We start from the raw sequence: 12,769 nt of genomic DNA, 5'->3' as shown, positions 1-12,769 counted from the left end.
CGTTAGTCCAATGAAGATTCACAACGAAAAGAAAAGATATTTAGAAAGAAGGCAACTTGAGGAAAACGCAAAGACTTCTGGAAGTAGTAGTCCAGCAACGAAAATGAAGGCAAAAATTGAGTTGAAAAAGAAACGGGAAGCTGCTCGGATTGCATTAGAAAACATGGAAAATGCTGCTGGTATTCAACTCAATTTAGAGGCTCAAAACTCAAAAGGAATTTGAGATTCTCATTGGATCTTCTTCATGGAAACCCATCGCATCATCCAGATTTCCTTCGTCAAACACATAATATTTGATGATTCATATTGAAATGGTCCACGAATTACAGTATTTGTATATCAATGTTAAAGAAATGTATACCCTTCTAAGTTGTCCCCGAATGTTTTGATTCTAAAATTTGGGCTACCACTTAGTAATGTATGTCTTAACCAAATGTTTTTTTTTCTTTTCTTTTTTGGCAATTTTAGACAGTGAATTAAAATAGGAATCCGTACTTAATTGTTTTATATAGGTAAAAATATGGAGGCTTTTTTTTACTAAGAGTTAGATTGTATTTTGCCTTCTTAATTCAAAAAATTGGTAAATTAGTTTTGGTACGCCTGTTAGCAATTTTATCCATTTCTATTGTTTAAAGTTGGTCATTGTACGTTAGCAATTGTCTAATTATTCTGTTAGCCACGTTAGTTTGTAACAATATAAATTGATGATTCTTTTTTTAACAAAAAGAATTAACTTGCTCTTTGATCTAATGTATAAGGGCAAATTCGTCTATTTTTTTGAGTAGGGGACAAAATTCATTCTAACTTTTAATATAATATTGAAATGTTTATATATCATGCCTTGTGTTGATGTTATTTTGTATATTTTTTGTATAATTTAGAAAATAAAATGTGTTTGTATCGTGTTATGTCTTAGTTCATTTCACCTGTTTTTTTTTCTCCATAATTTATTATACTAGTTCAATTTAAAGAAAAAAATTCTTTGTTTGTGTGGTGTATTTTTTTTAGATTTTAATATTTTATATATATTTATATTACGTTTTTTGTTTTTTTTTCATTTATTTAAAATGTGTATGACTTAAATATTACACATAAAATTTTAAATTCGATTTTATGAAGAGCAACGAGTGCAATGTGAAACTTTCAGGTCAAGCACATTTTCTTTCAAAAACCAACAACTTTTTAATTAAGTAGTTTCTTTCATCCAAAAAGAAAGCAAAATCTTCCTAGTAAACATCAATGAAACTCCACACCCTACACAAGTGTTGATTGCTACTAACAGAATAAACCAACCCTTTTAATCTATCACTTCAAGATTGTTTATCAGATCTCAAAGGATGGGAACTGATTCCCCATGTACTCTTCAATTGCTCTCCTGCCAAATAACATAAAAGAAGGTATTCGAAACAATATTGTAGGCTTTTCCTTTCCCCTCCTGCCAATTTGGGAATGTTTCTCAAACTCCAAAAATTTGTAAAATTTGACATCACAACTCTTTGGAGTAACACAAGCATATGACTTCTATATTCAAGTTTCTCATTGCATAGTCAAGATTGCCTTGATGACACTTGGCCAATAAATAATAAAACTAATGAAGGCATTTGCTTTACAAATAGAAACTGTGGCTAAAATAGTGCTTGGAGTTGTGCCCACAGTTTCAACCATGAAATCAAACGTGCGAAAACTTAAAGATAAACATCGAGATTGTTTACATAGTTCTACTTCAGTCTACGCTTACGGGGTCTTATGCAGAACAATGATTCACTATCTTTCTCATAATATAATCAATGATTTAAGTTCTAACATTGAGCTAACTCTCATCTATTTAGTCACCTCGCTGTTGTACAAAGACTAGATTACTCTCCCACTAAGCTTTCCCCTTGAAAGCTTAGTTTTGCAATACAAAAGATTCTCTTGATTTATTACCAAATCAATGTACACATAAAACGTTCTTGACTTGACAAATTTGTGCCTTCTCAATCTTTTGGTATATTTTAACCTACAAAAAACTTAAGTTTATATACTACTTAAGTTTTGCTTACATAAGAGTTATAGTCTAATCACTTTTCTATAAAGAAAAGCTAAAAATTAGCATAGGATAATAATTTCATAAGAGTCTTGATGTAATCCAATGTCTTCAACTATAGAAAGTGACTTTACTTGATCGGCATGTAATCAAATTTGATCTGGAAGAACCAATAATGAAGTCATCAATTTTAACTTAATTGGCCACTAACTTGTCGAAATATCTTCAAAACAAATAGTTCAATACTTTTATTCTAAAATTTGCTTATTTTGAAAATTGACAAATACAACAATGAAACAGTGCCTAAAGTTATGGTCACTACTATCACATAAACATCCACATAAATTTTTCTTGCCTTCTATTAGATGTGCTCATGGGTCAGACCTAGTTTGGGTCAGGCCAGACCTAGTTTGGGTCAGGTTTAAGGATGATATTAACATATTTTATATTTGTCCAAACCTAGCCTAGCCCAAAATTTGGGTCTAAAATTTTGCCCAAATTCACCCGTATTTGTAAAAAATTAACCCAAGCCAATTTTAGACTCGCATATATTATTTTTTAATTTTTTAAAAAATATTATATTATATTATTTTAAAATTTAAAAATATTATATATTTTTTATTTATTGAAATTTTTATATAGTTATCTTTAATATTATTTTAATATTTGCATTAGAGTAGTATTATATATTTGCATTAGAGTAGTATTATATATTTAGTATAGATTTATTTTTTCAATGTGTTTTAAATTACATAATATAAAATATTATAAACTTAAAACAGGTTAGACTAGGCTAAACTTGAGCTTTGAATGTTAAGCCCGAGCTCAACTTATATTTTGAACGGGCTTATAATTTTTGTCCTAACTCTCTCAAATTTCGAGCGATCCTTCAGACTTAAACGAATAGCCCAATCCATGATCAGTTGTTACTTCTAATGTATCAACAAAAACCAAGTCTAGAATTGCCCAAAAAACTCTATGCCCTGCCAACCACCGACACGAGGATGTTTATGCCTTATTACTTTATGCCTGATTACTTTCCCAAGCCTTACAAGTCCTCCCATTATTCAAATAACCTTCCATTTCACCCTTAAAGTAAATAAGCATTTACCCTTGCTGTCCAATGATTTTGCAGTATACAAGCATTGTTCCATGTAATCCAAACTACCCTGACTTCGGATCACACACCCCAACCCCAATTAACTTTAGCAGTACTAAAAAAAGAAAATAATCGCCAAAAATATACCCACAATTTGGTCTGAAAGTAGTAAATCCAATATTTTATTAAAATTTATTGTTTAAATAATTATCTGCGGTAAACTTTAGTATATTAGCATCAGTATCCCAACAAACAGTGTTTGCAGTGCCATGATGCACAAGGTAAAAGATTAAGTGAAAAAAAGGAAGGTCTTGGATACAAACTCATTACCACATACACCATTTGCCAGTAAATTTGGAGAAATAGAGAGTAACCGCAAACAAATTTGTAAGCTTGTAAAACCTAATATCATAACTCTTGCCCAGAAACTTTCTATTATCCTTAAACTACCTAAACATTAATTAAGTGAAAAGTAATAAAAAGAAAAAAAAATGTAGAAGGAAAGTGGTTGGACAGAGTAAGATAGACTTCATGAGAGGACTGGACAACAACTAAGCCAATTCTTCCGTAGCAAACCAGATCTTGCTGCATTATAGCCTATTGCACCAAAACTTTCACCCAACACATGATATTCATCACTTATAAATGGAACCTACTTTCATGCATTTTTCACCTCATCAACCACATTTCTTTATTTATAAGACAGCTAACAACTTTCATGGTCAAAATTTTTTCCAGGTTATTCGGTGGCAATCTTTGAGGAGACAACTTAGTGTGTAGCATCTGGATGAAATTCAGAGCCATTTATAACAGCTTCCCTCAAACTTCACAATATTCGAAGGCGTCATTCTGTGCATGACATCAACAACTAAATATAAAAAATCAGAAGCTAATGATTTTCAAGTGCCTTCAAACAAGATTCTATTTCTTCAAAAATCAAAACTGGTACAGAGAAATTTCGTATACATTTTGCCAATGAGCAGGCAACATCAGTGAACTCTAATAGCAGCCTTTTCTACAATACAGTTGAAATTTAAATATATTAATCAACTAGTATAGTTACTATGTCAACTTAGATAATAAGTATATGGCATTTCTTTGAAGCTTTTGGCAGTGCACATATATTTTTACTCATCATTCTCTGCTCTCTCTTTGTCACGCTTTCGATCTCCACCGTCAAACACTCTAAGACCCCTGCCTTCTTCAAAAGATACCCGATCAATTGAAACTCTACATGCTTTCTTTTCAATGCAAAAATCTTGATTGCCTTGATATGATGCTGTAAACAAGAGGGATCTTTCTTCGGTGTATGCCAATCTACGGGATCAAAGTCCTGCAAAACAAGACCAAAACATATATAGCTACAATGAAACTAGTTCAAGACTGCAATAGTATGTAAATATGCAATTTCATTCCTTAATTCGTACCTCCAACTCAAAAGCAAGGGTTTCAAGACATGGACATCTAGCAAGCATGTTTTCCCATCCAGCATAGCAGGCACCCATCTTCAAAGAAGTCAAGTTTGGAAATTCGGGAATCAGACTGGGGCTCTGTAGCATAGCTTGAATCTGAAAAAGGAAAGTTGGTTATAGTTAAGTCACTTAGTCACTGTTTTTTCTTTTTTTACTAGAAAATGAAATCCAGAAGGATTTTTTTTTTGTACCTGTAAGCAAACACCGGTTAAATGAAATGATTGAACACAACTGAGTGCTCTCATCAAATCAAATGCCGAAGCAGTGTCATTGCAGTAGTTTGAAAACATCTTAGCTATAAATCCAATACAAATGCGTGCTTCTGAAAGAGAGTTTAGGTTTATGAGTGAGAGCCTTGTTTCTTCACAGTAGAAGTAGCCGAAATCAAAGCAGACCAGATTCGGGGTGTTAATCTCCAGTTCATAACTATGGTCAATATGACCATCATTTATGGTTAGCCTCTTCAGTGTAGGATGGCAAATACTGAGTTTGTTTAGGTTGCTGAGTTCACATGATTCAACAAGCAATTCCTCCAGCGAATAGCAGCTCGAAAGTAGCCTTCTAATGGATTCATCATCAGAGAACTTCAGAAAAGTAAGATGGAGAACTTTGAGTTTCGGCAGACAACAATGGGTGGGAATAGTCAGGACGAGACTTGGAAGGTTGAATAATCTCAATGTGAGCAGTGTTTTACAAGTGAAAACCGCGAATTCCAGCTCAGTGAAGTGTCTTGTTTCGAAGGACCTGCTTCGAAAGATCAAGTCAAGTTCTCTAACGCCATGCCTTACTGCGTACAGTATCCATTCATTGATCTTGCGATGATCAATTCCGGGTCCACAGCAGAGGCGAAATCTATCCACGCTGATATCCTTACGCAAGGACAGAAATCCATCCGAAAATTTCATGAATCTATTACGTAAAGCCTTATTCCTTAGAACTCCATCAAGCTCAATATTGGATATGGAAGTAAAAAGATCCTTCCATCTGGTTGACAGAAGGCATGTTCGAACTGCTTCTTTAATCGGAAGCGATGACATGATGTGCAAAATAACATGGTCCGGCAACTCACTGAGTCTGTCGGCTAGGTCTTCCTCATCTATTCTTCTGGCTTTTACGTCCCTAGCATAAAACAAAAAAACAGACGAAGATGAGGTCAATTGAGGTTACTTGTCGGCAAAGTAAAAAAGAAAAGCAGACAAAACATACCTGGTTTTTAGGTTTTCAGCATTAGCGAAACCTTGTTTTCTTTTGATGGCCATGGGATTGTTTCTGATAAAACAGAAAGAAGAATTGAACCCAAAAAAGAAGATTTGAGAAACCCTGAACTAGTTGTTTAGACGGCAAGTTAGCTCAAGCTGGTGGGGGAATTTATTTACGTTCAGAGTTCCAGTTCTTGTGGGATTCGGAAAACAATCTAGATGAACTAATTAAGGTCTCTTCGCCGCCTTCTTTTTATTTCTTTTTGTTAATTATTAACAATAAGTTAATTATAAAATAATAAGAAATAATGGTTTCAAAATTAAAATTTATATAATTTTGTGATTTATTTATTTTATTGATATTCATTTTTTTTTACTTTCTCTACTATGCTTTATAGTCCATTTTTTTTATTTCTGCTTTTGTTTTCATTTATAATTTAAATATCAATTTAAAAGTTTAAAAGCTTTTTCTTGTTTTTTAATATCAATTTTAATTTGAATATTTTTTAATTTTATTTCCAACTTTTTATCATAAAAATTAATAAATGAACTTTTTATTTACCATTCAAAAAATATTCCAATTTAAAATTTAAAATTTAATCAATGTACTTTAATATTGATACATTGAATCCCTGTATTTTTTTATTTAACAACATTGGCCCTGAGCTAACTTCCTTCCAACTTTATTGTTACTAGTTGACAATAGAGGTGTGCATGGGTCGGGCCACCCGGCCTGGCTCGAAGGCCCGCCCTAAATGTGGGAGGGTTTAGGCAAAAATGTAGGCCCTAAAAATGGGCTTGGGCAAAAAAATAAGGCCCATTTAAAAAACGGGCCGAGCCTCGGGTAAGGCATTTTTGGCTAGGGCCCGGCTCGGCCCGAATTCACTACATTACAAAAAATCTTTTTTTAATATTATTTTCTTATTATTTTCTCCCTATTTTGCTACTATTTTACTATTATGTTGCTACTATTTTGTTGTTATTGTTTGGATATTGTATAAAACTTATTTTATTGTTAATTTTGTTATAATTTTAGAAACATTTGCTTGTTAAGTTGCATCTATTTTAGTGTTATTTAAGTATACATATTTTTTAAAATTTATTTTCAATTTGTTGAGAAATATTTATTTGATGTTTTTAGTATTTTTGATGGTTTATATATATTTTAAAATTATATAAAAATAATATAAAAATTAATATGGGCGGGCCGGGTCGGCTTCGAGTTTTAACATTTTTATTCGGGTCGGGCTTGGGAAAAATTTTAAGCCCATTTTTTGGGCCAGGCCGGGACTAGCAAACGGGCCTAAATTTTTAGTTGGGCCCTGGCCGAACCCGGCCCGACCCGACCTTACCCATGCACACATCTAGTTGACAAGGACATTTATAGGAAAAGGCAAAATAAGTTTTATAGCCTTTGATATTTACAGTTTTTATAAATTTAACTTTTACTCTTTATAAATACATAAAAAGTCTAAAAATTAAAAAATATATAATTTTAAAATATTGAAAATTTATGAAAAAAATAAAAACTCTTTAAAATTTAAAGAAAATATAGAATTTAATTACTAGAATCTTCTCGTCGTGGTGTTGGATTTAAATATTCACTACAAGAAAATAGACTTTTAGCGGCACTTTTTTTATCCTTTAGCGTGCTTTTTAAAACACCGCAAAAAACGCCGCTATAGGTAACTCCACAAAAATTTGTGGCGTTTATCGAAAAAAACGTGACTTTTAGCGGCGTTTGTGGGAAAAGCGCCGCTAAAATTTTAGCGGCACTTTTCCCACAAACGCTGCTAATTTTGGCAGATTTGTAATTATTTTTTTCACCAATATCCAGCCCTTCCTGCATTAAAATCCAACCAAATACAACAAATATAGTATAAAATGCAACCAAAAACAGCAAATTTAGCATAAAAAATACAACCAAAAACATTAATTCTAAATGATACTTCAAATTTAACTAAAGATATATGATATAATTAATAAATAAATAAAGTATAATTTAAAATATTCTTACAATAAGAAAACTAATGTTTAAGATGGCGGCTTTTGCGATTGCTGAAACATATGCATCATTTGCTGAAGCTGTAGCTAGAGGTCATCGTACTTTTTGCTCTGCTCTGCTACCATCGCTCGTGCCTCTGCCTCTCTCGCTGCAGCCGCTGCCTCCCTCTCTGTTGCCTCCGCTCTAAGTTGTTGCTGGAGTTCTTCATATTTTCGTTGAACCTCGGCAATTTGCTCAACCATGTTCGCTTGCATTTGAGCTATCTAGTCTCTTAACCTCTGAACTTCAGCTTGAGCTTGACTTCCGGAAGGCATGTATTGTTGGGAGTCGGATCCAAACTACTAATGATGAATTGAATTAAACAATTATAATTAAAGATTATAAATATTTAGAATAAATCAAATATTATTAAGTAAATATACCATAATTTCTCCAGCTTCGGATGTCATAGGAGATCCATCTTTCTTCTTATGCGTAATCTTAAAAAGCTGAAGGCGTCCAACTTTTTATCCGAATTTGACTTCCTACAATATAGTAGTAAAAATATTATTTAATAATAGAAAGTTATTAATATTTGAAAGAATTAATAAATTCATAATACCTCGGCCTCAGCTACAGAAGCAAAACTTCTCGACCCTGCCGTGTGCGTGAATTTTTGTTTTTGCCTGCTGCTTGTTCCAACTCGCTCACGGTCCTACATAATAAAATTATTATTACGTATATAGTAAACACTATATATAAGAGTTTGGAAATACGCAATATCTCTCCTTTCTTTGAATTCCAAAATCTAACCGCATCTTCCCATTGATACCTCAGCATTCCCGGCGGGACATTTCTCAATTTTTCCTCGAGGCTTATGTCTTTCTTAAAATATTGTTTCTTTAAAGTGCTTTTATTGTCTCTCCATCTTTTACCTAATGCCTTCTTGATATAATCATCGGAGACTTCTAAAGCAAATCTCTCCTAAAAAAACATAAGTTTAGAATGTAAATATAAATGAAACTTAAACCAAAGTATTATAAATTACATTCACATTTTGTTACCTTAATATTAGCGAGAGCCTGATTTTTGTTGCTATCAGGCATGTGATGCCATGATTCGTAGTTGATGGGCAACATATTTGCATTTCGTGTTAAAATGCCCAAATAGCCTGCTAAAAGTCGAGCTTCAGATCCAACACGCTCGACAAGATCTAAGTCGTATAAATCTCTAAGCAGCGTACGTCCTTAAACTCTACGCATCCCACCACTTTCAGCTAAAAACTGATATACTATTATTATATTAAAATTGACAAATAATTCAATAATAAAAGTCAACACATGTAAAATGAACATAACATTACTTTGAAATTCTTCAGGCTCATCAATGTCTCCGGCAAATTCGAAGATCCAACAACTGTCTGTTGTTCACTATTTCCTTCTTCCAAATTTGGAGTATTCTGGACAATACTTAAATCTCGTAATCTTCTTCTACGCATTTTTCCTGCAATACACATAAAATAGTTAAAGTTTTAGTAACAAATTACAACAATAGTAGTACATATAAAATAGTTAAATTATATAACATGACAAAGATTAAAATTATAATATTACATATAATTAAAAAATTGTAAAATCTTACTACATCATTATTCGTAAATATCTTCATCCACATCATGTCGAACCCATTGATGTTGTGTACTAGTACTAGGGATATTTTCATCTAAGTTTTGTTCTAGAAAAGGTAATGTTTCTGATCTTTCGACGATGTCATCTCTACTTCCATTACCCATGTCAAACAAGTCTCTAGGGGTGTTCCGGAGTACAACATACCAACCCTCATCAGTTGGATCTTTCGAATAAAAAACTTGTTTCACTTGAGAGGAAAATACATATGGCTCGTCCATCAATTGTTGTCCAGTGTGAATCAAGCGAGAGAAATTCAACATTGTAAAACCAAATTGATCTTCTTTAATTCCTCGAGTAATATTAACATCAGCCCAATCACACCGAAATAAGACAACTTTCCATCTGCCATAGTAATCCAATTCAATAATGTCGGTAAGAAGTCCGTAATCTCTACATTACCCTCAACCGGATTACTGTCCCTAGCACTAGCATAACTTGTAATTGAAGAATTACAACAACTCCACAATTTTGAGTTCTCCTCATTCTCTCACGATACTTTGTATGAAATCTGTATCCATTGATGAGGAAGGCACTATATCTTTTTATTATTCTATTCGGGCCTTAAGAAAGCCATTTAACTTCGTCATTGACGTCCTTTCCACTCCAAACCTATTGAATCGAAAGTAAATTGAATAATTAACTAAATTTTGGGATTATATGTAACTTATTAACTTTAGTTACATACCGTTTGACTTAACCATTCATGAAAAGATTCTGTGAATAACTTATTAATCTCTCGATGTTGCAATCTTCGAGAGCGTGCACTAGATCTCAAAATTTGTTTGTACTCACTATGTTAAAAACAAGTGTAATTGGTTAGAAGATAAACAAATCAAAACGACGAATATGTGAGGAAATTTTAGAACTTACTTGCGTAACGGTTCAACTAAATTGTGGTGAAAAAGTACATATCGATGTGCTTGTATCCATGATATATCATCTAATTCTGCAATTTCAACTTTGCCGATTGGTTCCCCATAACTTTGGAATAAATAAGTTTCGGCCAAGTTATGATCATTGAGCCCAACATTTCTATTTGGTCTATTCAATCGTGTTTCAACATCTTCTAAATATCTAGAACAGAATGTCATGCACTCCTCTGCCAAGTAGCCTTCAACAATTGATCCTTCTAGATAACGCTTATTGCGACAATAAGATTTCAATTTGCTTAGGAACCTAAACACGATATACAATATTTATCAAAAGTTGTAACTAAATGTATAGACGCGAATAAATAAATACTTGACAAATAAATTAGCACCTTTCTATTGGATACATCCATCGATAAAAAACCGGTCCACCAAGTATTGCTTCGTGAGGGAGATGGATTACCAAGTGCACCATAATAGTGAAGAAGGAAGGTGGAAAGATCTTCTCCAAATTGCATAAAGTCAAAGCAGCTCGATCCTGTACTTTCTTAAGTTCTTCAACATCCAAAACTTTGCCACAAATAGCTTTTATTATATTGGATAGTTCAATTATACAAGACGTCACATTTTTTGACATGCAGCACCGTAAAGCAACTGGGAGTAAATCTTTATCAAGATGTGGTAATCATGTGATTTTAATGAATATAATCTTCGATCTTTAAGACTCACACATCGAGATATATTTGACACATACGCATCTGGGACCTTTATATCCTTCAACATCATACAAAACACCTCTTTCTCTTCCTTTGACATTGAAAAAATAGAAGCGGCAACCGATATTTCCCATTCAGAAGTACTTGAGGATGAAGATCACGCTGAATTCTCATGTCAACTAAATCAAGTCGACTCTGAAGATTGTCTTTTGATTTTCCATCGACATTCAAAATTGTCCCAATTATGTTCTCGCAGACATTCTTCTCAATATGCATGACATCAAGATTGTGGCGTAAAATATTATGCTCCCAATAAGGCAACTAAAAAAAATAATTCTTTTTTTCCACAAGTCTGCCTCATTAGGATCATCCTCTTCGTCAGATTCATCATCGGATTCATCCCTCGATCTTCTCTTTGATTGCATGTTAGGTGGTTGATTCATCTTCCCATAACTGAAGTTTATATCTTTTAACATAAACAAGATTTCAGATCCAACGGTCTGCTGAGGAGCTCCTCTGTACTCTTCAGTACCGTCAAATAGAGTCCTCTGAAATCTAAATTTATGATTTCCATCTAACCACCGACGATGGCCTATGTAAGAGAACTTCTTCCCATTGTACAACCACTTCGAACAAGTTTGTGCAGCACAACAAGGACAAGCATAACGTCCTTTAGTACTTCAACCCGATAAATTAGCATAAGCCGGGAAATCATTAATTGTCTACAATAAAGCTGCACGTAAATAAAAGTTCTCTTTTCTTAGTACATCATATGTCTCAACACCCGACCATAATTGTTTTAACTCTTCAATAAGTGGCTGCAAAGAGATGTCAATATCATTTCCGGGACCTTTCTCTCCAGGAATAATCATTGATAAAATAAATGAAGATTGCTTCATGCAAATCCATGGAGGCAAATTGTAAGGAACAAGCACCACAGGCCAAGTACTGTACGAAGTACTCATGATTTTAAATGGATTAAAGCCGTCAGCTGCTAGCCCAAGCCTCACATTTCGAGGATCGCTTGCAAAGCTTGAAAATTTCATGTCAAATGATTTCCAAGCTAAAGAACCCGTAGGATGTCTTAATAATCCATTATCGGTCCGTTGATCATTATGCCACCTCATAGATTCGGCCGTCTTTGATGACATGAAAAGCCTTTGAAGTCTTGGTATTAGGGGAAAGTATCGCAAAACCTTGACTGGCTTCTTTCTTAACTGTGCCCCACCTTCATCCGCATTCATATCTTCTGCATTCCAATTCATCCAACGAGACTTGCCGCAATCATTACAACACTGTTGGTTCTTCTGATCACCCCAGTACAACATGCAGTCATTTGGGCAACTATGAATTTTATCGTACCCAAGGCCCAAATCTTTTATTAGTCTCTTCATATCTTGACAAGATTGGGGGATTTTTGCAAAAGGAAACATCTCGCTCAGAAACTCTAGCAGCATTGTAAAAGAATTTCCAGTCCACCCTCCCAAACATTTTAAGTGAAATAAACGAATGCAGAAGGACAATTTCGAATATTTTGATCCCTCGTAAAGTTCTTCATTCATTTCATTAAGTAAATTGTAGTACTTTGCCGCTTCTTCATTTGGCTCCTCATAAGGTGCACTTGTTCTCGTTTCGCCAAAAACATTTCCACTAATATTACAATCATCAGATGGAATAAAGTCAGGTGGAAACGATTGCTCACCATGACTGTGCATA

The 12,769-nt window shown here is 33.6% G+C and overlaps 1 protein-coding gene across 1 annotated transcript; it reads right to left on the bottom strand.

Moving 5' to 3' along the window:
• Positions 1-4,018: 4,018 nt before the first annotated feature.
• On the bottom strand, positions 4,019-6,007 carry LOC107895185 (F-box/LRR-repeat protein At3g59190). Its single transcript, XM_016820444.2, has 4 exons — positions 5,804-6,007; positions 4,789-5,716; positions 4,553-4,693; positions 4,019-4,458 (listed from the first exon to the last, which is right to left on the bottom strand). Exons 1-4 carry the CDS (start codon positions 5,854-5,856, stop codon positions 4,198-4,200), a joined length of 1,383 nt encoding a protein of 460 aa, XP_016675933.2. The 5' UTR covers positions 5,857-6,007; the 3' UTR covers positions 4,019-4,197.
• Positions 6,008-12,769: the final 6,762 nt, after the last annotated feature.

Source organism: Gossypium hirsutum, unplaced genomic scaffold (assembly GCF_007990345.1).
Source record: "Gossypium hirsutum isolate 1008001.06 unplaced genomic scaffold, Gossypium_hirsutum_v2.1 scaffold_57, whole genome shotgun sequence".
NCBI classification, from domain to species: Eukaryota; Viridiplantae; Streptophyta; class Magnoliopsida; order Malvales; family Malvaceae; genus Gossypium; species Gossypium hirsutum.
This window is presented reverse-complemented; position numbering and strand designations above follow the sequence as displayed.

What these genes read in the sequence shown, in the direction of transcription:
- LOC107895185 (XM_016820444.2), bottom strand. Translation starts at nt 5,856, where the DNA reads ATGGCCATCAAAAGAAAACAAGGTTTCGCTAATGCTGAAAACCTAAAA. An exon ending in GCTGAAAACCTAAAAACCAG is followed by an intron (nt 5,717 to 5,803) that starts GTATGTTTTGTC and finishes GTTTTATGCTAG; the next exon opens with GGACGTAAAAGCCAGAAGAA. An exon ending in TAACCGGTGTTTGCTTACAG is followed by an intron (nt 4,694 to 4,788) that starts GTACAAAAAAAA and finishes TTCCTTTTTCAG; the next exon opens with ATTCAAGCTATGCTACAGAG.